We start from the raw sequence: 26,048 nt of genomic DNA, 5'->3' as shown, positions 1-26,048 counted from the left end.
TTTAATGTAAAAGTCAAAACTGACAAATCAACTTAGAGAGTAAAGAAAATATTCAATTATAACATAATTGCATAAAAACATTTTAAAAATCTGAGCAAATACTAAATAGACTTTCCTGTTATACATTTTCTAAAGTGATAGAAAATTGGCTAGCAATTACTAGCTAATGACATGTTAAAGTAAATAGAAAGAATTTGTCACAGGAAATGGGGAAAAATTCACATCAGATACCGTTGTAGCCTTTAGCACAAGTAAATCTACCACTCTACGTTTTAAGTAACTCAGTGTTTTTCTCCTGCTGGATGAAAAGAAACCATCTGAACTGCTATTAATGAACATGATAGGAAAAAAAAATGGTCCATATAATTTCTTCCCCAAAGAGACACGAACCCTGTATTAGGAGAATAAACTATTTTCCAAAGAAATCATTTGTCAAGGTATATCGTAATCTCCTCTGTTAACTGTGAAAATTTTGATGGAAAGATCGACTTCAGTCTTCTCTGTATTCTCTGGGCATGGCATAAAACATGCTGTGAGGGCAGATATGTAAAAAGGTCCACAAATCTGACTCAAGAAGGCTCAGGGATTACATTTTTGTTAGCAAAGAGGATGGCGTGCATTGGGTTATCTAGTGAGGACTGAGGAACAGGGAGAAAAGGATAGGAGTAGCACCATTCTTTAAAATCATTAATTCAACAAATTAGTATGGACCATCTATGATGTGCTAGGTACTTTACTAGATTTTAGCAACACCAGCTATTCTTAAAAACTTAGTCTGAAAAGGGAGACAGACATAAAACAACCACACAAATGAAGAGGTAATTACATGGTATAATAAACGGCATACAGGGTGCTATGAGGCTGTAGCAGGGAATTCTGATTTAGATTAAAGTTTAGAGTGTTAGATAAGAATGTTCGATTGTGATTAGTTCATATGGGTTAAATGACTGGTTATATTAGGTTGATCAGAATGAGCCTTTCTGTGGAAGCAACATAAGATTCAAGCTGGGCCTTGATAAATGAGGCAAGAGCCAGATAAAGCATGGGAAGGAGGACATTCCAGGTAAAATAAGCACCCTTGGGTAGGGAAAGTACTTGAGGTTTTAGAGGAGCAGACAGAATGGGACTGGACCTCAGTGAGCGAGAGCAGTGACGACATGGCTGGGGCTCCATCATCAATGCTCTCATAGCCCATCCTAAGAATGCTGGACTTCATTCCACGTGTCATCAGTGAGGCAATAAAGGGAAGAAAGATCCAAAGTGCCAGAGAGTAGAATTCACATCTGGAATGATCAGTGACAGCAAGAAGGCAAAATGGGCAGGACACCTGTACCAAAGAGAAAGGAGGGGCACAACAGACGAACTCAATCTTGATGGTTTTGCTAAGTGAGTAAGGTCTTCCTCACTGAGTTGCTATTATATTTATCCAGTTCATTCCGTTTATCACTATTAATACAAGGCCCAAAGTGGGAATTGATGTCATTGGAAGATTTTATAACAATTTACATTTTATTACTTAGAAAATAAAAGCATAATCTCTTTTCATGTCTCATTCTTACAGCCCACCTTTCTCAGGCCCAGATCCTATGAAAACCTATAACATCATATTGAGGGGGATTGACATGATTGAATTTCCAAAGAAGATTGCCAAAAATGCTGCTAATTTAATTAAAAAACTATGCAGGTAACTATGTCAACCATCATATTTTTGAAAGGGTCACCACGTAAAAAATTAGATTCCTTATCAATTTTTATTTTATTTATAGGGACAATCCATCAGAAAGATTAGGGAATTTGAAAAACGGAGTGAAAGACATTCAAAAGCACAAGTAAGTATTATTTTCTTTATAACTTTAGTTTTGAGAGAGAGTTCAAAACACCTGGCAAGCGCTTCCCCGAGGTGTTATTTTTTTTAAAGTGCAAGTTAGTGAGTCTATAACTGATATAGTTACCTATATGAATATCCAGAGAGAGAGTGAAAGCTAGTTAGTTTTTAAAATGCCTTTCTAGTTGTGTGTCTGGGACTTGATTTAGAAACATTTCACTCTGTGGCATTCCAGATAAATTCACTGATGTCAACTTCTCCCAACGCATACCTCCCTGACATAAAGAATAAATGTGTCTTTTTTTTAAATTATGGGTTTCTATTATTTAAAATTAGCCTCATTTTCTAGGCTAAATAAAAAATGAAATTTTCAAAACATTTCCTAACATATCATAGGGGTGAGGGACAAAGGGCAGTTAAAAAAAAAAACAGCAGCTTCTTAAATATCAGACTGTCCTTTCCTATGTTGACTTGATGGTCTAGAATTAAAACAAGCCCATTCATTTTCCCATTTATGTAACAGTCACAGAATTGTGCCCCTATCAAGGGAACTTCTTTACAGAAATACCTAAGATTAAATAAGATTATCTAAAAATGGAAAGGGCTGCTAAGAATGTGGTGGAAGCTTTTATTAATGGTGAAACCCTTTCAAAGAGAAACAAGTTAGTTTTGTTTATTTGGTTGTCATTTTCACAGAAAAGCTGTAATTGAAATACCTTCAGTCTTTTAAGAAAAAAAAAAAGGAGAAGTAGGTAGGACATACAGAGAATAATACAATTATGTGAAGAAGTTAATTAGCCAAGGCTGCCCACTGAATTGGTTGCAAAGATGGAAAGATAATTGTTGTTCCTGACCTTCTATGCTCTGATTCCACTTCCTTAAAATATCCTTTAAGGCACGGGGCCAAGCATACTATGACATTTATTAAATTATAATAATGATGTAGGAACAAGTTCATATATAAGCATTATGCCTGAAATGACTAGCATAAAAAGAGTTGCTTTCTAGTCAGCATTTAAAATCTTGACAATTAGACTTTCCAAAATATGCATCTCATAAAATAAGATCATTGGGGAAAACCTGCAATTACACAGAAAATATTTTTGTTGTATTGAAAATGCTGGCCTCATTATTTTCCATCAGTCATATACATGGTATGTGTTGCAATAAAAAGGTTTTAGCTGAGATAAAATGCCTTTAACTGTGTGTGTTTGTCCTTTCCTAGATGGTTTGAGGGCTTTAATTGGGAAGGCTTAAGAAAAGGCACCTTGACACCTCCTATAATACCAAGTGTAAGTAGACGTTCCCGTTCATAATTGTGCAGCTTCCTTGGTGGTGTTTATGTCAGTCACCGAAGATGTGTTATTTTTAAAATTTTATCCAATCATCAGGTTATATAAACTATGGAAGTACCACCATAAGATAATAATATATATTAAAATCCAAGCTTAAAATAGATACATTAAGGACAGTTACTGTATATGCATTTTATCTGTACCTTTATTAACTATTTAACACAAGTTTATCTTACTCATGAATAAAAGGTGACGTTTATTATGGAAAAGTTTAAACATATACAAGTGTACACAGAAGAATATAATGAATCTCTAGCCCTAGTTTCAACAGTTCTCTTTTCGTGTATGCACCCACAGAGTCCCACTTCCCACACACCCACCAGCCCTATTAGTTTTTAAAGCACTCCCAGGGATGGTTTCATCTTCTCACGCTTTCATCAGTTTCTAAAAGAAAATAATTCTCTTCTCTTAACTTTATTTTTTTTTCTTACTATATCAGACTGAGTTAAATAGCCAGTCCACTAAGTGGACTAAGTTTTCACATTGTATTTCTTGAAATGGATTTCAATTGATTGTACTTTTATTTTCATCCAGTACTACATTTATTTAATAAACTATGCTGCAGCCTAATTAAAGGGAAGAGGGCTGTATTTTGTCCTGGGCTTTTCATTGATTGATTCATTCATTTTAATGCTTCCTTTTTCTAGGACTAACCCAATACTGCTCCTTATGCAGAAATATACAGAAACACTTCCTTATTTCTAAACTTTATTTCTATGCTAATATGCGTATTTATACAAACAAAACAAAAACCATTACCATACCTCACATTACAAATGTTTACTGCATTCAGGAAGTTTTGTTGTTACAAGAATAGGATAAGAAACAGGGAGGCATAAGTGCTACCTAAGAAGAATGATTCTCCCAAGCTTTAAATTTTTCTGGGGTCTTCCTTTCTGTAATACTAATATTTAATGGGAAACACACAAACACATCTATCACAGTAAATGGTTCTAAATAGTATAGGATATGAGGCAATTAAAGGGTGTTTCTTTATTACTTTTACTGACGCTCTGCAGAAGATTGGACTGTGCCCACTAAATTTTCAGGAGCTTTACTTGTTTCATTATACGTAGAATAAGCACCGAGCCCTTACCATGGTCTGTAAGGCCATTACATCACCTGGCTCCTGCCAATTTCTGCACCCTCACCTCATCCCACTCTCCCTCCCTCTTGTACAGCAGCCACATTCACCTCTTTTGGTTACTTGCGATCATCAAGTTCTTCCCACTTAGGACCTTTACACAGACCAGACCCTCTTTATTGAACTCATCAGTTCTTGGGCTTCAGATAATACTTTCCTCCAATAAGCTTCCCCTGATCATTCTCAATCCATGTATGGTACTTATTTTTTATAATAGTAAACAAACTTTATAATTAATATACAGATTTATGGGACTGTTTTAACCATATAATTTATAACTTCCTAGAGTATAAACTTCAAGAGAGCAAGCACTGTTTCTGTTTTTACTCACTGGTGTTAACTCCAGTACAAAGCATAATACCTGCTACACGGTAGACACATTAAAAGAGCCACTGATGAGGAATGAATCAAGATCGTTTTCTAAAACCCTAGCTTGGAATTCTACTATAAAAAAAAAAACCCACCAACAATGGATACAAGAAAACCCTCTGCCCTTCATTCTCTCTGTTTACAGGTCGCATCACCCACAGACACAAGCAATTTCGACAGTTTCCCTGAGGACAATGATGAACCACCGCCTGATGACAACTCAGGATGGGACATAGACTTCTAATGTGTTTCTCTTACCTGCGTCTGCCTTGCTGAAGACAGCTTTTTCTGAGACAGCTGCCAGCAAACCTGAGGGAAAGAGAGAAGATTCGTGCTCGGGGTCACCATAATGCCTTTGATTGATGCTGCTCCAGTAACTACAGTGGCATTAGGACTCATTGCTTAGATGACAATAGTGCTCTTTACATGTTTTCTGTTTGAACCTAAAATAGCAGTTGACATGGTGGTCCTGAAGCAAAGCCTTTCGCCAGTAAAGAGATGTTTTCTATTCTTGCAATGATCTTGCTTTGCTCTGACTATAATCTGAAAGACTGTAAAAAACACTTCAATCTAGTAAAAGAGTCTGTACCTTGCTAGAATTATCAGTAAGATCAAAGGATGATATATCGGGTATGATCAATTACTGTGGTGCAGTCTGGGCTATTTCCTTTCTTCAAATGAGTGTTGTGGGATCTACTACCGTAAGCCAGTGTGAATACCGTACAAAAGAGGGCCACACATCCGTTGGTCACAGAGTTCATGTCAAACCAGTGCTAGAAGTTTCATGATTTTATTTCCCAGCAGTGCTGATGACGAGACTGAATGTTACCTTTTCTTTCTGACAGATTTTAAAAATTGATACGATAAAAGCACAACTGCTATGGCTTCTGCTGAGAACTCTCATAGCAGGTACATATGCTGTTTTCACAGAGGATTGGAAAAAAAAACAACATGCATGATATTTCTTTCTTTTTGAAAAATTGGCACAATAGGGCGGAAAAGGCAATTCACAAAACCATTTCATACTGTTTAAAACATCGTGCTTAAAGATGGTCCTGGAAATAGATGACTAGCAGCCAATTGGTTTTATTTCTTACCTAACGTACCCTCAAACTGAGGCTTAAAATATTCCCTTTTATAAAAATAAACCTTGGGGTAGGGTGGGGCAGGATTAAAACCCATCCAAAAAAATAAAAAATAAAAACTATATAGGTGCTATGTATATCTTTCATCTGTAAATGTCAGTGTCTGAACAGACAACACAAATTTTAATCATTACATGTGTAGCCAGAGAACCATTTCTACTAAATTTATCAAGCCAAATTCCTGTCAGATTTCACTTATACAGTGTAGTCTAGGGTTGAGGGAGAAAGGTGATTAAAACCCATTTGAACTGGCTTCTTGTCTTAGGCCTGAACCAAAAAAAAAAAAAAAAAACACAAAGGGATGGGGGGCAGAAGAAGTCATCATTATTAAATTTCACCAGATAAGGAACCCTACTTTATATGTTAATTAATATATAACTGAGGTCAGGGAACAAGACAAGAACCTGGCCAGGTATTGATTACAATTCGTGCATAAGGCAATAAGAATCTATGTGCATGTGAAAGTAGGAAGGGAGTACAGAGGAAAATAGGGAACTGATTTCTTAAAAATAAATTTTAGCTCCATAAGAAGAGAAATGTTACAATTCTGGAATTTTATACTAGCTAGAAAATACCGTATTGGAAACTCACACCAATTTGCTCTTTCACTTGGAGAAAAAAATCAATTTACACTGAGTTCTTTGTTGGCAGGCTAGTTGACTATTAGCTGTCATAAGGAGTGAACAGTTTGGAGACTTTCCCTGCACAAACAGCATCATATCTATGTAGTTATTGTAGCCTACGTAGATGAATTTACAAGCTGTCATCCTGAATTGGAACTCTGTGTGAATTTGGTATATTAAATAGAAGTTTGCTTTTTTTTTTCCAGTATGGCATTTAAAAAAATCAATCAAATGCAGACACTGCAAAAATATGTCCAATTAGATCATTGTGCTACAGCCAGGAAGGCATATGTTTTTAATTTTGTTTTAATTTCTCATACTCAAGACCATTTTAAAATATAGTATCTTCTCAAAATACAACAATCCAAGGAACAATCTACTCCTCAAGATAACCACCTCTACAGATTTCAGAATATAAAACTAAATATATCAATACAAATCCAGAGTTAAATGCTATTTAAGAAGCTTTATATCCCTTTTAATTGGACTTTTAAGAATATGTAATTCTAAACATTATAGTCAGGTTTCAGTCATTTTTGTTAAAAGATAGTGTGGTTTAAGCCTATTAAAGGTTTACTAGAATAGTAAACTTATATAGTCATTAGGTAAGAGACTCTTCCCCTGCAACTTTTCAAATATCCCAATAGCCCCAGAGATTAACACTTACTGAGCATTTGGAACTATGGTTCATGTCTAAGACAACCGATATATACAAGTTCTATTGAGAAGGAAGAAGTAGCATTCAGCACAATGGAACCATAAGTTGTTTCTCCCACTTGTTACTACATCTTTGTTCATTTCGCACCTGGCATTGCATTATCTAAAGCAATCACCAAAAAATAAAGGTGAGCTACATCTTCCAAGAAATAGTAACAGAAAAGCATTCATCTAATTTTCAACATGAAATTTTAAGGATTTAAATCTTGTCTTAATGAAGACACTAGGGCTAAAATTCATGGTCAGTGTCATAAAGTGCATCTTACTTTATTTCTGAATTTTTCATGCCCCCTCTGTTTTCTTACACAAAAGAACATCTGGATAAGTTACAAGAGTGCCAACTTGTTTGATTTGTTAACTGACTTTCTTGTTAATGCTTCGAGTATGGGAAATAAGGGCTTTCTGTGTGTTTTGACTCACAGGATAATAGAAAACGGCTAAGGAAAGGAACAGCATAATATTTGAGATGGATTGAGTACATTAGAGAAAATAATTTCTGGAAAATTACTATAAGTGATTTTTATGTTCGTACCTTCTTTATTCCTAAGGTATAAATCAGGATCCATGTGGCATTTAAAACAAATTTATTTTGATTAGATTCTTTACCAGTGATAATTTTTACTTAGAATTATGGAATACGCATGTGAATTACACATGTATAAAAACATATAAACACAACTACTGAATTTTTCTAGTTTCATTTGTATATGAATAAACTGATGGTGAACTTAAATTAAGGAAGTCAGCTACCATATTGAAAACAAGGACATTAGAGATGATTTCATAGAATAGAGGTGATCTGTGCATTATCCATAATGTTTTATTTCACAATAGGACCACAGACAAAATATTTATGTAAATAGATATTTTTGTGTGATATTTTGTGGTACATATAACTTTTTTTTAGTGTTTCACAGCATTATTATTTCATTTTATTTGTAATGAATAATGTTTTTAGGTCCAAGTAGACTTGAATTAATGTCATAATTGTCAGTATTATTGAAAATTATGTCAACTGTACTGTTATTCATCTGTCCCATAGTTTAGAACATGACCTGGCTATCTGGCATTGTTGCAAGTGCCTTAAATTCATGGCATCCTATTAAAAAAAAAACAAATTTGGTGTTATGCTGCATGACAAAGACAAACACACCTCAAAATGTTGTCCTTTCTTAGCTTGCTGCGTTTTACAGTTCTTTCTGCTAACAATTTATAAGCCTTTATTATATAATATTGATGAATTACAGAAATGATGAAGTTGTTCTCTTATTTCTGTTAAATGTACCAGAGCTGTGTATCTGTTAATGAGATACAGCGTCATTTCTGTGAAATGTATAAATGTATGTGCAGGTCAAATTAATATATGACATACTATCAGTCTGTATACAGGTATTCCTGTTTTGCTAAGCTGTGCTGAACCAGTTTTAAACAATTAGTGCAGTCAAGTTCTAACATACTCATTTTATAGACTCCATTAACAATGGTCCAACACAGAAGAAAAATTGGAAAGTGACTGCTAGCCACACCGCATTATGAAACCAATGATGAAAAAGGACCTTTGGTGCACCACTCAACAAAACAGGATGCTTTCTCTGAGTTATTGTATATGCAAATCATTTATGAGGCAAGTTTTCAATGGACCTAGAAAGCTAAACATGGAAAGTGTGTCGTTAGCCCTCCTCTCTATGTACCCCTGCAGCAACAGACAGAGCTCTGAGCCCTTGATGACTCAGAGGTTTGGGCTTCCCAAGTAAAGGGACATTTCTTTTAGCATCATCTATTACATTTCTTTCACTGTATGATGTTTCTACAACTGGTCAGTTCTTTTGTATTCTTACAGCTATGGTTGTTTAATTGTTCTCTTACAACTTGTTCTACATGAAAGAGTCCTTTGTTAGTCAGAATGCAACAACTGTCATCAAATGGTCGCCGACCACTTGCACTCTTTTGATGTAGATGAAAAACTTTTTCATAAACTTAACCTGCTTTGATTTGCTCTGTATTTTTTCTGCAGCTGTAATTGCTGAGTGCCTGTTGTATACTTTATAGAATTGAAATAAAAAAATAATTACTTTTGAACCTAGTTGATGTTTGATTCCAGACAAGCTCCAAAAGCAGAAGAATTGGTATATCACACTAGAATTGAAGTATCATGTAGCGCTATCATAAACTGTCACCACAACAAGGTAGAAAGTAGTTACAACCCAAGCATCCTTTAGGAAATAATGTATTATGATCTAATATAAAACTAATCCAACACATCAGTTTAAAGACTTCAATTGGGAATAATGCTGGGCCATCCAATATGAATAGCAAAGTATATGCAGACACACAAACCCAGAAATTAACAGTTTTCTGTACACCACTTCTACCACCACCACACACACCTTTTTTCCTGCTATCATCAGTCAGCCATTGACCTAGACAAAGGGATGTTTCTGTTCTATTATTATGTGCTTGGAGAGAATTCTTTAATATGAAAAACAACTTCATGAATATTTTCTAAGATACATTCACTTTAACCTCGCCCCCCGTTAAGCTTCATATAAAATATGAACAATATGACTACAACACACTCAAATCTCCAAAACCATAGTAAACATATTCTTCCTACATCTCTTTGTTCCTCACTGCAGTGAATGATGCACAAATGAAAACTGGCTGCAGCACAGATTCCTTCAATCTGATTGCTTGTATCTTGCCGATAAAGCAATTCCAGCAATCATGTGTTTAAAACCCCCATTTAACAAAAACTAGAAATTCAGTCCAGTAAACTTTGCAGATAGAGCCAATAAAAGAATTTTCAAAAGTACCACGGCACTATACACAATCTATTGGTTTCTTTTCCAAACCTTAACACAAGCTTTTAAGATCCATCATTCAAGTTCTATGACTTTCATAACCTTGACCTAAGAATGGTCGTCTTCAATCATGAAAGGCTATTTTTTGCATTAAGCATGCAGTTTTAGGAGAGGCACCTGAACAACATTCAAAATTGGGGGGAGGTGGGGGATGGGGGTGGTGATGATGTCGCATCCAGGCCCCCCTTACATTCTGTGCATGTTTATTGCAATTGGAACAAATCAGTGCACGACACTTGACTATGACAATAGGAATAGATTGTAAATTTTTCTGAGATGAATGGATTGGCTATGGGTTCCAAATTGGTCACATGTTATGGTTTCAGACCTGCCCTCAGATTCTCAGTTATAGCCTTAAATGTGTCACATACATAATATAGCATACTGACCACACTCACGTTCTCTCCTGAGAGTCCTCTTTCGAGTTTTTCCTTGTGTTCTATATTTCTCCTTTCCAACTCAGAAATCTTAAAAATTGATAAAACATCAACGTTTAGCTTTCTCAGCTGTGTTTTCCACCCTAGGTGGGTCTATGGAACAAAAGTTAAATCCATTCACATATCCATTATTTTTTAATAAATTAAAAAAGTCTTGTTTTTAGCTAAACAAGATGAACTGAGCCTCAACTTCATTGAAAAAAAAAAAAATCTCCAGTGACTCAAAGGGCTATTTTCATAACCATTAATTAATAGACAGACTCAAAGCATATGTTCAAGGTCAGTGTTTTTCAAACATTAATGGCATAATATATATCTGGGAAATACAGTAAAATCAGAGATTCCTGGGGTCACCCACAGTTATTTTGAGATATAGTCCAGGAATCTGAATTTTTAAGAATCACCTTGGTTTACCAGATGGAAATATTTGTATATGTTCATGGAAGACAAGCAGGAAAAGAGGGTCCACGAGAAAGTACTACAGGAAGGGTAAGGTGGAAGCGGTAAACAGAAAAAATGCCTATGTAAAGACGTGGACATCCAAAGGTTATTTAACACCCTTTAAAATGTTAAATGCCATTATATTTAATTAATAAGTATCTTCCCAATTTCCATATTAAAATAAAATACTAGTAAATTATATATATATATATATAAAAATTAATAAATAAAGATGTAAATCCACATCTTGATCTACAAAGCCAGAAAGATATATTTAAGCCTACTTCAGTAATTCCTGAAACATCAAGTCAGGATACTAGGAACTTAATTTGCATGAAGACCTCAGACTTCTAAGGAAAACCAATAATGGGAATTTGGGAATGGATGGGCCTCTGCCTCTACCGGGTATGACTGAAGTTTACTAATTTCCTTCCCTGGGGAATTCCCTGCCCCAAGGACAGCAGGGTTGGACTTTTGACTTGCTTTGGCCATTGAAATACGAGCCTGTCACTTCAAACAGAAACTTTAAGAACCAGTTCTTTTTCCATCACACTCACTTTCCCCTCTACTGCCGTGACTGGCAGGCAATTCTCCGACGACAGCTCCCTGTCAGCTTCAGATGCAGAACTGGGGTGGCAATAAGGAGGAGCAGAGCCCCTAGCCAAACCACTAATGATTATAACAGGATATACTATTTTGAACTACTAAAGTTTGACTGTTTCAGCAGCATAAGCTTGTCCTGATACAACCACTCAACACAGAAGAAAGATAAAAACTGCCTCAGTCTGCCTAAGCAAGGTAATTCAGCAATTTGAGGTAGAAGATAATACAACATATCTTTCAAGACTGAATGATGGGCAGTTAAAAAAAATGCAGTGAAGACTTGGTGAATTCACTCAAACGCCTAGTCCTTTGACAGAAATGACCTCAAACCAGACATAGCAAAGGTAGAGTTTAAAAGGGTGATGGCAGGAAACAGCCTCAGAATTCAGACCATCTGAAATCGGTGCAAAGAGTTACTTGGGCTACTTGTGCAGACTTTTTCAGACCTCAGAAGCACCAGGTTTGGCTGCAATAAACAAAGGGCCCAATAGAAGTTATGTCATCATGGGATGGTTCCTAAGGAGAGCATGATTCACCCCAGATGACTGGTAAGACAAGAGGGGCTGAGAGTTTTAATATGAAAGCAAACAAAACAAGTTGGAAGAACAAAATACCACCTTCAATATAATTCTCTCTGTCATACACGTAAACCTTTGCTGGGTAAAATACTACAAATTACATTGTAAGACAGTGAATTGCTTAGAGCCACGGTTTCCTTATACATAAGAAGATTATGAAAGTTGCTTTTAGGAACTTTAGTTCAGAATTTAGTAGCAATAAAATTCTGTGATTCTAAGTTACCTCGCTTTTGTAAACCTCTTATCTTCAAAAGCAGAGGTTGGCAAAACAAAAGCCTGTGTATTAAATCCAACCCATAATCTGTTTTTGTAAAAAATAAAAACAAGCAAAAACAACTTTATTTGAATGCAGCCAGTACACAGTGTCCATGGCACTTGAGCTGAGTAGTGAGACAGACAATGTTTGCCAGCTCTGATTCAAAAGGAATTGCTTGCAATGGACCAATGATTTTCAGGTTACGTTTTCCAAACAGCCTCAGGATGCTGAAGAGCAGTCTTAGAGTTCACTGAGATGGAATATAGAGAGAGTAGCACATGTAGGACAGAAAGAGGAGAAGCGGTGAGGAGGTTCTACAGGCCCCAGATTTTTAATTCAGATTCATATGAAAATCTCCACTATACTCTGTCCCATATCCTGGGGCTATATGTAACATTTGAAGGAATTATTCTGCTATTAATTTTTAATAAGTTTATAAAACTCAACTAGATTGTCTTTAAAGTTCTTATTAGGTGTAAATTTATAGCTATTCATTTCTTAGAGGAAAAATCCATGGGGGTAGAAGTTAAGACAGTGGTTAAACCTGGAGAGAATAGGAACTAGGAGGGAACAAAAAAGATTCTACGCAGCTGCTGGTTGTTTAATTTCTTGCTCTGACTAGTTACACAAGTGTGTTCCCATTGTGAAAATTCATCAAGTGCTAGGCTCGTTTATTATACTTAAATTGAGCTAAAAAATTAAAAGAGTTGAGACATATATGAAATGAAATATATGATATAAAAAGTTGTAACCTTTACTGTTTCTTAGTCTGTGTGTCTAAAAGCCCAAGGGAGCAATACTGTGTTTTATTTTCTTATGCGTAAAATTAATTTTCTCATGCAAAAATAACTTCCACTTCACATATTTTAAAAATAGTCATGCCTCCAGCCCATATCTCCCTCTGATCTGTTCTTGAGACCCCAAATATCTTTCAACAACTGCCCAGCCTGCCTTGGAATTCCCAGCTCCATTAAATGCCAACCTTGTCTTCTGTTTTCCTGCTTCTCAACAACAAACTCCAATTGTAATCAATTCAGTTGAAACAAAACTACTTTCACCAAGTCCTTCCTAACTTATAAATATGCTCTTGGATCATAAGTAGCAGTCCAAAGTCAGGATAACAAAATAAATATAATATTTGAATGACTGAAATAAAATAGTAGAAAAGGACTCCTTAAAGCCTGAGTTCATTATTTTTGTTGGGAGACATGATGGGGATTGTGTCAATTTGAGAGAAGAGAGGATTAGTTAGAAAAGTAGTCAGATTATGGAGGTTAGAGCAGAACACCTTGGAGGGAGGGTTCTCACCAGATAGTACCAAACACATTTGGGCAGCACTCATTTCAAGAACATGATTACAAAACAGAATTTAAGGAGTGATATATATACATATATCATATATCATATATATATATAAAAGACGATTCCCCACAAGACTTAAAACTAATACATAGCAAAGGTATCTAAAATATAATGAGTTTTCTTTTGGAAGCAAATATGTTGTTGGAGAGACACTAGGCTGGTAAGGAGACCATGAAGTTTGGAGAAGGCTCCCAAATCTATGATTCTGAGTAAGTTTACTTCTCTGAATTTTAATTTCCCCATCTGAAAAATTATATGAGGCCAAACCTAAAGTATCTTCATCCTTCCTTCACCTGTTGCAACAAATCCAAAGGAAGAAAAATATGTTTAAAAATAAATAAGGGTGGGCCATGGTGGCTCAGCAGGCAAACTTCTCACCCACCATGCCAGAGACCCAGGTTTGATTTCCGGTGCCTGCCCATGCCAAAAAATCAAAATAAAATAAATAAATATATGAGTAAGCAGCAGCACATCCAAGCCAGAAGAGAAATTCTTGCTAAATTAAGAAACTATGGAAAATTCCTGAAAAAAGACAAGCTAAGCAAGAAGCAAGAGATGGTAATCTCAGTCACAGAAACACAACTGCAACTCAGGACTCACAAGGGAAAGTGCAGTGTAAAAAGGAGAGAGAAATACCATGGGTTATATATAACCCTTGGAAGTAGTAGAAGACAAAAGTAAGAAGAGGGCTCAGGCAATCAACAGGAGTTTATATAGGGTCCTGTTATTCAATGTGGTAGCCTCTAGCCAAGTGGGTCTACTTAAAGTTAAAGGAATCAAAATTGAGTAAAACGAAAAGTTAGTTCCTCAGTCACACTAACCACATGTTATGTTGCTACCATATTGGACACTGCAGAAAGAGAGCATTTCTATCACCACAGAAAGTTCTATTGGACGGTGCTAATCCATGGGTACCATGGCCAGGTTTGGGGAGCCAGTTGTACAGACCCATATGAGCCCCAGATTCATATGTATTCCCAAATTAAAGGAAAAAGGTCAATTCACTCTCATCCAGAGAATCCAGAGAATCGAGACGAAAGGAATACACTCTATCTTACATTATGATATTTGGATAACTTTGATCCTAAAACCAGACATGAAGCATAAAGGAAAGGAAAATCAGAGTTCAAACTCCCTCATGAACATAAATGCAAAAACCCTAATCGAAATATTAGCAAAGCTAATCAAGGAATATATTTTTAAACTGGCCAACTTCGGTTTATCTCAGGAATACAAAAATAGTATAACATCTTTTAAATTGTATAATTCACAAACAATTCAAGAAGAGAAACATTATAAGCTTCCACATCTCCTAAGAACTTAATATGATTTTAAAAATAACCTCATTATTGTTCTGATCAATTCTGTATGTTTCAAATATCTTCATCTTCTTTAAGAGAAGTTTTCATCATATGGTGGTTAGCTTATTTTTCTCTTCCTACATAATTTGGGATTTGTGTCTTGCATAATAAATCCTTCCCTATGACTATCACTTACTTCTGAAAATTCTAAATTTTCCTATTTACAGTAGGTCTTTAATCTCTGTGGAGTGGATTTAAATGGGGAGGGGGCACTGGTGTTATTTTTATTTTTGCATTTATCTGCTGGATTTTTCTAATATATTTGTTAGATTATCTTTTCTCCACTAATTTACAAAATTCTATTGATTACATCAAATTCCCATTTATATATTTCTAGACTCAATTCTGTTACATTGGTGTATTTCCCATACCTGCAGTAGTAGTATAGTCTTAATAGAGCTTTATAAAGATTTTTATATCTTATAGGGCAAACCATTTCCTTTTGTTATTGTCATCAGTAAAACTGTCTTGGATGGTTATAGCCCTTTTTTTCCCATATGAATATTAGAGCCAGATGGTCAAATTTCATAAAAAACCCTTTTAGAATTTTGATCAGAATTACTTTGAACTTATAGACCAATTTTCAGGAGAAATTTAAAAACCTTATGATATCAACTTTTCCATCCATGAACATATATATTTCTCTATTATTCACATTTTCTAAACTGTGTTCTAAAACATTTTATAGTGGTGTTCATGCAAATCTTTTGTTCCTCTTTAAAGGACATTTTTTTTTAATTATACTTTTGAACTCTTCCAATGCAATCAAGAAATTCAGTTAATTTTTGTATCTTGTTCTATGTCCAGCATTTTTGATGAAATTTTATTAATTCGTTTGTCTATCTCCCAGGCTATCTCTAAAGACTATGTTATCACCTCTGAATAATAAAATGTTTTTTTTTCATCCTCTTTAGACCCAAGGACTAGTTTCTTTTTCCTGAACTAATGGGCTGGTTAAGAATCCAAGTAAATAAAATGAAATGACAGCTAGCATCTGTGTCTTTTTCCTGATCTTAAAATCAGCGCTTCTAAACTTTCATCATTAGATATTTGGTGTGCGTTTAATACAAATACACATTATCAGATTAAGAAAGTTCTTAGACTGACAATCTTTTTCAAAATCACGACTGGATATTATTGAATTACATCAATTTTTTTGGCATGGATAAAGATAGTCAAATAGCTTTCTTCTTTATCTGTCATTATGGCAGACTTGACAGACTAAATTAATGGATTTCTAATATCAGAAATTCTAATATTGAGTCCTAGGCATGAATTTAACTTTTTATGACATGCATTTTTAATACATTGATGGGTCTAGTTTGCCGATGTTATGACCTAGATTTGTTTATCTTCCGCCATGAGAGAATAGCCTGTAATTTCCCTTTCTTGAACTATTCTTATTTGGTTTGTGTGTCAAGGTTGTACTAGCCTCATAAAATGTTGTGTCTTTACTTCCAGAAAACAGAAATGTATGGTAATATTCTCTAATAACCAGGGAACAGTAAATTTTTAAATTACCAAAAATATGGTATTAGAAAATACCAAACACTGACCGAAATGTAGAGCAATGTAAAATTCTCATACACTTCTGGTGAGAAAGTGAATTATTACAACCACTTTGAAGAACAATTCTACAACATTAATAAATTGAAAGTTTCATATTCTACAACCCAGCACTTGTACTCAATGGTATGCTATCTAACATCTTGCTTCTTTCTTAATATTCTACAATGCCTTGCTCATAGAATAACTGAAATGACCACATGTTAGAATTAGAATGCTACCATCTAGTAGTGTCATCACCATAGTCTAAAGAAAAAGGAACTGGGATCTGAAACGTATGTTCTCAATAAATGTTAATTTGACTGAGGTTGAAAGGTGCTATATTGCATCCCAAGATAGAAAATTTCAGAATCTCCATGTTTTTATAAACATCATACTACAGGAGCCAAATCAAATCTCAGAAAAGATCCTGCACATGTAACTTTTCGGGGTGGATAAAAATATGAGGGTATTTTTCCATCTGTTTTAATGAACAAATATCTATCATCTCAGTTTTCACTACAGCATAGTCAGGTGGATGAGGTATGCAATATACAAGCAAATGGGACCGGAAAATAAATCTTCTTTGAAGTGTAAACCGCAGGATTAATAAATCATTTGTGTCAGACAAGCAAGCTAAACCTCCAAAAAACTTCTATGAAAATTCCTCCAGGGGGCAGCAGAAGAGTGGGTTTCTCCTCTTTCCAGCCAGACTGGAACCACAGTAAACAGCGGAGCCCGGGGTCCCGCGGAGCTTTCATCTTCCCCCGCCATCACCTCCCCTTCCCACCCCCTTTAATTAAGTCAGAAGAGCCTACATTTATTTGCCCACGAACTGACACAGCAAACCAACAGCAGCCATTGTAGTGTGAATGGATCTGCGACCAGGGAAGGGGCTTCAAGTGGGATTACCCGCCCCGCAGCCGGATGAATGTGCTGAGCACAAAGTCCGCTCAAAGCCGAGCAAACGGACTATTTGTGAAAATGCCATCCTGGCTCAAGTCTGATTAAGACTGGGGGTCCCCGGGCCGTTTGATCTTGCTTCATCAAAGAAAGTCTTTAAACAAGCTTCATTTTACACTACTGTATGGAGACGGGTTGTGACACCAAAGCGCAGTCACCGTGAGCTGCCTCCGGGGAGCCCGTGAACAATGGAATTCAGGGCTGGTTAAGCGCTGGGCACCCAAGTCCCGCCCTCCACGAAAATCTCTGGCCCTGGAGGCCGGGCATTTAGGGCAGAGCTCCGGTCTGCCCTATGGGTAGTTCTCCCACTTTCTCCCTTCACCCGTCTCCTGCAATCATCTGAAAATTATTTTGTTTTTGTGACTTAAAGCTGATGAAGTCTTCTTGAAGTAATTATATATTTTCCCTACCTCCCACCCCCATCTTCTGGCATTTCTAAGAAAAGATATCTGGACACTAAGAGTTTTTCAGGCTTCTGTTTGTTTTGTTTTTTTTAAATCCCAAGGTCCAATTACAATTCAATAATTTGAAAATAATGATAGTTGGTAGGAAAAAAAAAATCAGTTCTAAAACATTACAATCAATTTTGTGAAGGAAAAGATCCGTCTCTATATTATATATGAAAAGAAAGTAAAAGTTAACAAAGTTAACCATTGTTTTCTTTGAGTGGAGGACTGCATATGACGTTTCTATTTTTGAACTTCTCTGTATTTGTTGAATTTTCTCCAAGAATGTATATGACATAATTTTAGAAAACCTTTGTAATTAGAAATATGTATCTCCATCTTATAAATAATCTCTTGGTTCAAGTAATTCCCCTTATTTCCAAGGAGTTAAAATGCCAGACTCATCAAAACCAAAGAACCCCCAGTGTTGATATCAGTAATTATTATTTTGAGCTACCTGAAGGAAGAGAACTCTGGTAGGATGTTCTTATTTAACCAGATCACCAACAATCTTGCTCTCGCAGTGATGAAAAGCAAGAGTGACCTGTGCTCAGTAGGGAGCTCTCCATTTCCCATATCCCATTTTATGAATGAAAAGTCCGTTTCCACACGAGAATTGAATGGTTTGATCAAGGTCCCATATTTACACAGCCAACTGGTGCCTGTCACCGTGGAAATCCCTGGTGCAGAGCCCCAACGCCACACTGCCTGTCTCAGCCATGACCCTCGAAGAGGGCCTGCATTATAAAGCAGGTAATAGCCAGAACCCAGTGATCAAGGAAAATGATTTCTCTCTAGATCTGGAGACTTTCACCAGGTTCTTGTCTACTGCTTCCTGCTGTCACTAGACTATCCTCATGGTTGGAAATGTCAGCTCCTTTGAGGGATATGAAGGGGGCTGTTGTACTCTCTGTAACTGCCCAGCAGCAACCTTTCTGAGTGTCAGGGCATCGGAAGAAATGCAGGCAGTTGTCTGGTTTAAGCACCATCCCTCCTGGTTTTTAATCAAATGTTTCTGGGTTCTGTTCTCAGATTAGTTTTTAATGTCCTGCTCCTGTAAAACACATCATCTGAGCTAGGTCAAAAAGCTACTGTGGAGCCTGATTTATCTGAGCTGGCCATCTCCACTGACCAAATAAACTTAATCATTGTCAAATCTCACCTTCTCTTTGTACTGAGGAGCACAGAAAAGCCTAATCCAAGCCTCTCAGGGGAGCCGTAACATGGCCTGGTCTAAAAGCTATTTTAATATAATGAAGAGCATTAAGACCCAAACCTTTTAAAGGCCAATGAGAAAGTCATAACATTTTTACTAAACATCATGAATGAGGAATCCCTGCTATAAATTCTAGATTGGCACCAACAAAAATGTTGGCAACACCCACTTTAAGGAATGACATTTATTCGATGTTTTCCTAGTTAAATGGCAACAGATGTGCTTCCTTTGATTTAAGGTAGAGAAGGAAAGAAGGGAGGGAGGAAAGGATTTAAAAATACTGTAGTCATACAAGAACCTCAAATGACAATGGTGGGAAAATAGTACTCAAAGAGCACGGTTCTTTGTGAAGTGTATTTGTCTGTATCTCCCCACTCATGAAGAAGCTGATGAGTATTCTATGTCTGGAACCTGGCACTTAAAATATGAGGAAGGCACACAGAAGCATGCTAGTCCTAAATTATCAGGTTTTAGTCCACAGATTTCACCTACCTTAAAATCAATGCAAATATTAAATTCATTGCATTCATTCTGGTCATATTTAAACAGGATCAGATAGAAGGCAGGGTTTCCCACAGGACTAAGTAAGTTAAGTTGATGTCTGCCCTGTCTCCTGCCACCTCTGACACCCAGTTGTGGGAGAGACTCATGTCACAAGAACTTTATTTTTCCTTGAGGCTTGTTGAGCACAGTTCCTGCAAACTTCTTCCCCTTCTCCACAACCTGATATATGCCAAAATGTCATTAGCTTTGGGAAAAGTTCTGCCCACATTCCCACATAATGACATTACATTTCGCCCACTACTCACAGACTGAAAGCTTTCTGCAGTCAAGGAGCTTGTCTTTAATAACTTGAGAGGGAGCCAAGAGGACGAGAGTAGCATTTTCATATACTGGGCATCACTGAATATTAACTGATTAAACAATGAACCTCACTTTACCCCTTTACCTACCTTGCCTTCTTGTTGCCATTGGCTAACTCAGTTGTGGAAAGAATTTTTATATGGAGACTCCTCTGAAAATATATTTCCCAATTGAAACAAAGGATTGACTTACTACATATTCAGTCCTCTTTGAAGACCTCCCGCATAATTTTGCCCCTACATAATTTATGGGAATATCTCCCCATCCCCCCCTCAAATCATTTAAAGGTAGATAATATGCATAACTTGACTCCTGTCACACAACCCCAAGTATAGTGCTCAGCACATAGTAGAAACTCAAATATCAGATAACATTATAATTAGCTTTAAAATCATGACAACTTCATGAGCAACATGGGAGGTAAGGAGAGGTAGGACCAGGCCACTCTTGAAACCCCACTCTTGGTTTAGCTCCTCTAACTCCACACAAAGATTCTGTTCGAGCTCAGTGAATATCACAGACAAACAACAAATGTTATGGGATCAAGACTGAATGCATGCAGCATGCCTCTTTATTATTAAAAGTTTTCCTTTTGCTGATTATTGTTCTACTTTTTTCTTTTGTCCCCCCTCGTGGTCAATGGTATGTTTGCGAACCCAAGCTCTTAATGAATTTAATTCATTAAATTTATTAATTATGTACCATCCCTTCCTGAAAAGGGGGAAGAGATTAAACTTCAAGTGACACAGGTTTATTTCTAGGAATATTTAAATGGGCTAATTGGACTAGGAAGAAAGATTTTCATCCTTTCTTTCAATAGGCAGGGAATTCTATTCCACATTTCAACATTTTAAGAGTTTAAGACAGTCTGTAGATTTTCTAGCTCACCAAAAGTGCTCAAGGCATCGATTGAGGCCTCTGGGTCTGTGTAAAACTTCAGTTCTGCTTACAGACAGGATTGTATCTGCCCAGGGTGATCTGGTTCATTGCTGATTCTTAATAAAAGGAGTATTGATTTGTTTCTTACACTCATTTTTTAAAAGTCAATATAAACCACCTTTCCATTGCTTCTCATTCTCAATTAATTCCAAAAATTTCTAGAGAAGTAGGCAAGTGTAGATCGTTGTAGAAACTCAAAGTAAAACCCAAAGAAGCATGTGAGCTTTAATCCATGTTACAATTTCCAGTAGGAGTTATCCCTCTGAAACCCAAGGATGCCGATCATTGCAAATTTATTTTAAATTATCACCCTCACTCCACCCCTAATTTTAGGATTTCATTACTTCAGTACTGTAACTGGCCAGATGTCATGTTTGTCCTAGTCATTATTGTAGTAAGTCACTGTGTGGGGTATTCCAGAGATTAACAGAGCACACAATGAATACACCAGACTTTTTTCTTCGTCAGGGATTATTCAATCATTTTTTCCCAAATGCACGTTACAGATGTCCACCTTTTGACACAATATTCAATCTTGTTTTAAAAAGAATTGTATAAGTCTCTTATCTTTTATTATTGTTAGAATAAAATATCATGGAGAATGATCCCTCTGGTCATAAATGTGTATTTACTGCCCCTCCCCGCCCCCAAAGGAAAAGACCATAACCTAGAGGGTAGCCCAAAGCCACTGCACTAGGCTTGCAATGCTTTTGTTGAATGAAGAGATAATTTACAATGTATTGGCACTACAACATTCTGACCAGCCCTACTTTATTATTTTTATATACTGGTTTTAATGAACCTCACATTCACCCTCTGGTTCGTTTTCAGCCCTCCTTTTCTTGAAGCTACCATCTTTCTCCTTAGAGGAGCTATTCCTCACCCTACAAATCGTCTGACCTGGGATCCAATGTGTGCATTCTCAAGCTTTGAGATATGAAATACTAAAGAGGAAGTCAGGCTTTAAGCCTTGAGGGTTCTTATCTCACAAGCTTAACTGACCCCTGAGAAGAGGGAACCAGGGAAACACGCTGGACCCTGTCCGCTGTGGCTCAGGTCACTTTGATCTCACCCGACTGCCTAATCAAGTTCATCTACTAGCTGCGACTGCTCAAATTCAAAGAACAGCATTAAATAGCTTGATTATCGGATGGTCATTTCCCTCTTCCCTTTGCCCCTGATCTAATTTCCAAACACCAGTCTCTCGCCTCCTTCTCTCTAAACTTACCATCAAAAGAAAATGAGCTCTTCTTCCTTTCTAACCCTCGTTTGATGTGCAAATTTCTTTCTCTTTGCACAATTTTTGTCGAGGTGGTGGGGAGGGGAGGGGGCAAAAAACAGACCTAATGGCAAGGACGCCTCCAAATCCTGCAAACCGCGACTCTAAAGGATTAATCGGCAACTTGCACCGGCCACCTGGCTCTCTGGCAGAGGCAAGTTTCCGTAGAGACTTTGTATGACTGATTGGGTTGCGTTTCATACCGAATAGCATTTGTGTGCACAAAAATCAAGCAGTGGCATAAGGGAGAGAGGTAAAAAGTATTTCAGATCCGAATAACCCAGACCCTATATCAGGGCGTGGGTAGCGGAGTTCCTTCATCTTCCCGTTATTAGAGTCATCTGCTCTAACACTGACACCCGTCACCCCGAAGGTGAGCCGGGCGGGGGAGCAGGGTGAAAAGTGTCAAAGGCGTCCCTTCGTGTACACAAACACACCCCCTCGCAGCCCCTCCCAACGCTTTGAAATCTCACCCGGGCTTTGTTGTCTGCCCCCCGAGGGGCGGGCGCGCTCCCAGCCCGCAGTATAAAGGCAGCTGCGGTGGCGGCGCAGAGCTCGGTGCGCCTCGCAGTCAGCACTCTGGGGCCGCTGGAAGCCCCCTGACCCTACAGCCGCGCCAGCCCACGCCAGGCTTTCAAAGTGACGTTCCTCCTTCTCTTTCTCTCTCTTGACTCCTTCTGAGATGAGGGCGGTGGGCCCAGGAGTAGTTACCGGGATCTTGGTCGCTCTGGTGGCGGCGGCTCTTTGCAGCCACCCTCCGCTCAGGGTGGGCGCCACCTTGAACACGGTGCTCATCAATTCCAACGCCATCAAGAACATGCCCCCGCCGCTGGGGGGCGCCGCAGTCAGCCCTGCGCCCGGAGTCCTGTACGCGGCCGGGAACAAGTACCAGACCGTCGGCAAGTACCAGGTAAGAGGGGGCGCGGGGACGCGTGACCCTGAAAGGGCCCCACTTGGAGAGGACGGCGCAAAGAAGTGCCGGGTGTGTGCGGTTCCGGGCTCTTTGGAGACGCCGCGTTTGGGAGCGGTGGGCGGCGACAGCTTTTGGAGAGGAGGACAGCACCGGACCTTGACGAGCGTCCGGAGCAAGGACTGCGGGTCCCTGCGTCCCCGGGCGCCTCACCCCCTCCCGCCCCTCCCAGCAGCCGTTTCCGTGCGCAGACGACGAGGAGTGCGGCGCCGAGGAGTACTGCTCCAGCCCCGCCCGCGGAGGGGGCGCCGGCGCGCGACTCTGCCTCGCCTGCAGGAAGCGCCGCAAACGCTGCCTGCGTCACTCCATGTGCTGCGCCGGGAACTACTGCAAAAACGGTGAGTCTCCTGGCCCCCGTCTCGTCGCACACCGTCCCCCGTGGCGCGCCTAGGTCCGAGAGAAGACGCAGGCAGCCCCGACAACCTGGCAGTGAGACCAGAGGCCGCTTGGGGCGTTCTCAGTGAAAGTCCTTCAGCGAGAGTGTTGAATTTGAGCGAGAGAGGCGGCGTGCTCGTCTCGCGGAGCTCTTTATCTTCCTCTGTATCCCAGTAATTTATCACTACAACCCGAGCCGACTTTACCGTGTGTGTTTGTGGAGAGCTTCGAGGTAATTGAGAGGCGGGATGGGGAGGTAGGCGAGACCGCAGAGAGGCCAATTAAGCCGCCACCGGCGTGTCACTGCCCTCTGTTTTTCTTGCAGTAACATACGTGGCTCTGCCAGACTTCCTTCCCGTACCTGTTGAGCCCATTATTGGCCAAAGGACAGAGCGATGTATCTGCGCTGGTCGTTCTAAACAGATCCTGATACCCTCCCATCCTTACCCCTGGATCCTCTTCTCACTGCCTCTCTCCTAACCCTTCCCCACCCCTACCACCATCACAGACCACCAACATTGAATGCCTCCAGAAATAAACTTACAGGGCAGCGACCCTCTTAGGATGAATGAACTAAATTCCTGTACTGTGGAAATTATACAGTAAAGCAACTGATGGTGAGATTGTAACTCTGCAAGGCAGCTGGAATTGCATTTGCTTAATTTAGTCTGGTAGCACCAGAGGCAGAGAAGTTGTGTTAAAAAGCTGAGGCAACTGATATTTCCTATTTCTTACGCCAAGGTGATATGATATTTAAAATGGGCAGAAAATAATAAAGTGGGCAGAAATCAAGCTGTCATGACTAAAGCTGGTGGCAGAGTATTTAAAAGGCTATCCTGGAGATGTTGCATGCAGCTGCATACTGTATGCACTGGTACTTCTATCCATCCAGAGAGTTTTGCATTAAGGTTAGGGAAGAAGTTGACTTGTATTTAAAATGATATCACTGTACTAAGATCTCAAGTTGACAGACTGCCACTGTTAACGCTGGGAGCGGTAAGGCATGACAGCCTGGGAGTTCATTACCATCTCTCGCTTCATTAGGAATTTGTATGCCTTCTGATCACAATCATTTCCATCGAGAGGAAATTGAGGAGACCATTATTGAGAGCTTTGGTAATGATCACAGCACCTTGGATGGGTACTCCAGAAGAACCACGCTGTCTTCAAAAATGTACCAAACCAAAGGTAAGTCAAAGGGCCTCAGCATGCCTCTTTGTTAACACGTGTCTTTCAAATTAACTGATGGGAACAAAGCACGCTTCGCAGTAACCCTGTACCTTTCTGCTTGTCTCCTTGTCCTTGCTAGGACAAGAGGGTTCTGTCTGTCTCCGATCATCAGACTGCGCCACAGGATTGTGTTGTGCTAGACACTTCTGGTCCAAGATCTGTAAACCTGTCCTCAAAGAGGGTCAAGTGTGCACCAAGCACAGGAGAAAAGGCTCCCATGGGCTAGAGATATTCCAGCGTTGTTACTGTGGAGAAGGTCTGTCTTGCCAGATGGAGAGAGATCACCATCAAGCCAGCAATTCTTCCAGGCTTCACACCTGTCAGAGACACTAAAGCAGCTCTCTGAACACAGTGGACTACTCCTATATAATATATGCTATGAAAATCATTTATGACTTTTGTCAGCCTCAATCCTAAGGATGTACAAATTCTGTGATTACAGTTAAGCATTCCAATAATACCTTCCTAAAATCTGGAGTGTAAGAACTTTGTTTCTTTATGGAACTCCTCTGAGATTGATTGCAGTAAATTACTGTGTTGTAAATTCTCAGTGTGGCACTTAACCTGTAAATGCAACAAAACTTATTTTTCTAAAGGTGCTGCATTGTCAGTTGTTCTTGTTATGTAACGTTCTGTACACATTGATTGTTATCTTGACTCTAATATTCTATATTAATTGAAATAAATAATTTCAGCTTATACCTCCTAAATGCATAGTTCTCTCCCCTTTTAATTCTAGAGTCTAGAATGCAAGGAGCTCTTGTGATGACAAATGATATCTAAAATTTATCATGAAAATACTATCTTATTTTGTAAAATGTACTAGCCCACAGTGCTTGGATTACTTTTATCTCTAGGCTATGGACAATCTTTGAAATAAAATTTAACATTTAATATCATGAAATATAAGAAATAGAGATGAATTGTAGCCTTGTGATCTGAGAAAGGTGTGTGTAGGTGTGTGTGTGTGTTCTACAGGGACAAAAATGTGGCGTGTTTAAAGATGATCAGAGAAAAGTTACTGTCTAAATCTAAGACTTACTCTATTGTCTTAGATTTTCAATATTAATGTATTCTAGAGTAACTTTAAAGAAAAAAGTATTCCCCATTGGTAAACTCAAATGATGATAGTAAGGGATTGAAT

The 26,048-nt window shown here is 38.3% G+C and overlaps 2 protein-coding genes across 4 annotated transcripts in view; both read left to right on the top strand.

Moving 5' to 3' along the window:
- The window catches only part of PRKG1 (protein kinase cGMP-dependent 1), a 1,184,353-nt gene extending 1,178,217 nt beyond the window's left edge, over positions 1 to 6,136 (top strand). For all 3 annotated transcript variants that reach the window (XM_077125297.1, XM_077125296.1, XM_077125298.1), the window contains 4 exons: positions 1,562 to 1,684; positions 1,767 to 1,829; positions 3,051 to 3,117; positions 4,839 to 6,136. In XM_077125297.1, the coding sequence (XP_076981412.1) occupies positions 1,562 to 1,684; positions 1,767 to 1,829; positions 3,051 to 3,117; positions 4,839 to 4,937 (352 nt within the window). In that variant the 3' untranslated portion in view covers positions 4,938 to 6,136. The remainder of the gene's footprint in view (positions 1 to 1,561; positions 1,685 to 1,766; positions 1,830 to 3,050; positions 3,118 to 4,838) is intronic.
- A 16,727-nt stretch (positions 6,137 to 22,863) lies between these two features.
- DKK1 (dickkopf Wnt signaling pathway inhibitor 1) lies at positions 22,864 to 25,758 on the top strand. Its single transcript, XM_077125294.1, has 4 exons — positions 22,864 to 23,239; positions 23,475 to 23,637; positions 24,719 to 24,862; positions 24,984 to 25,758. Exons 1-4 carry the CDS (start codon positions 23,012 to 23,014, stop codon positions 25,235 to 25,237), a joined length of 789 nt encoding a protein of 262 aa, XP_076981409.1. The 5' UTR covers positions 22,864 to 23,011; the 3' UTR covers positions 25,238 to 25,758.
- Positions 25,759 to 26,048: the final 290 nt, after the last annotated feature.

Source organism: Tamandua tetradactyla, chromosome 13, assembly GCF_023851605.1.
Source record: "Tamandua tetradactyla isolate mTamTet1 chromosome 13, mTamTet1.pri, whole genome shotgun sequence".
Taxonomy (NCBI): Eukaryota; Metazoa; Chordata; class Mammalia; order Pilosa; family Myrmecophagidae; genus Tamandua; species Tamandua tetradactyla.
The sequence above is the reverse complement of the archived record's forward strand: the minus strand, read 5'-3'. Positions and strand labels throughout refer to the sequence as shown.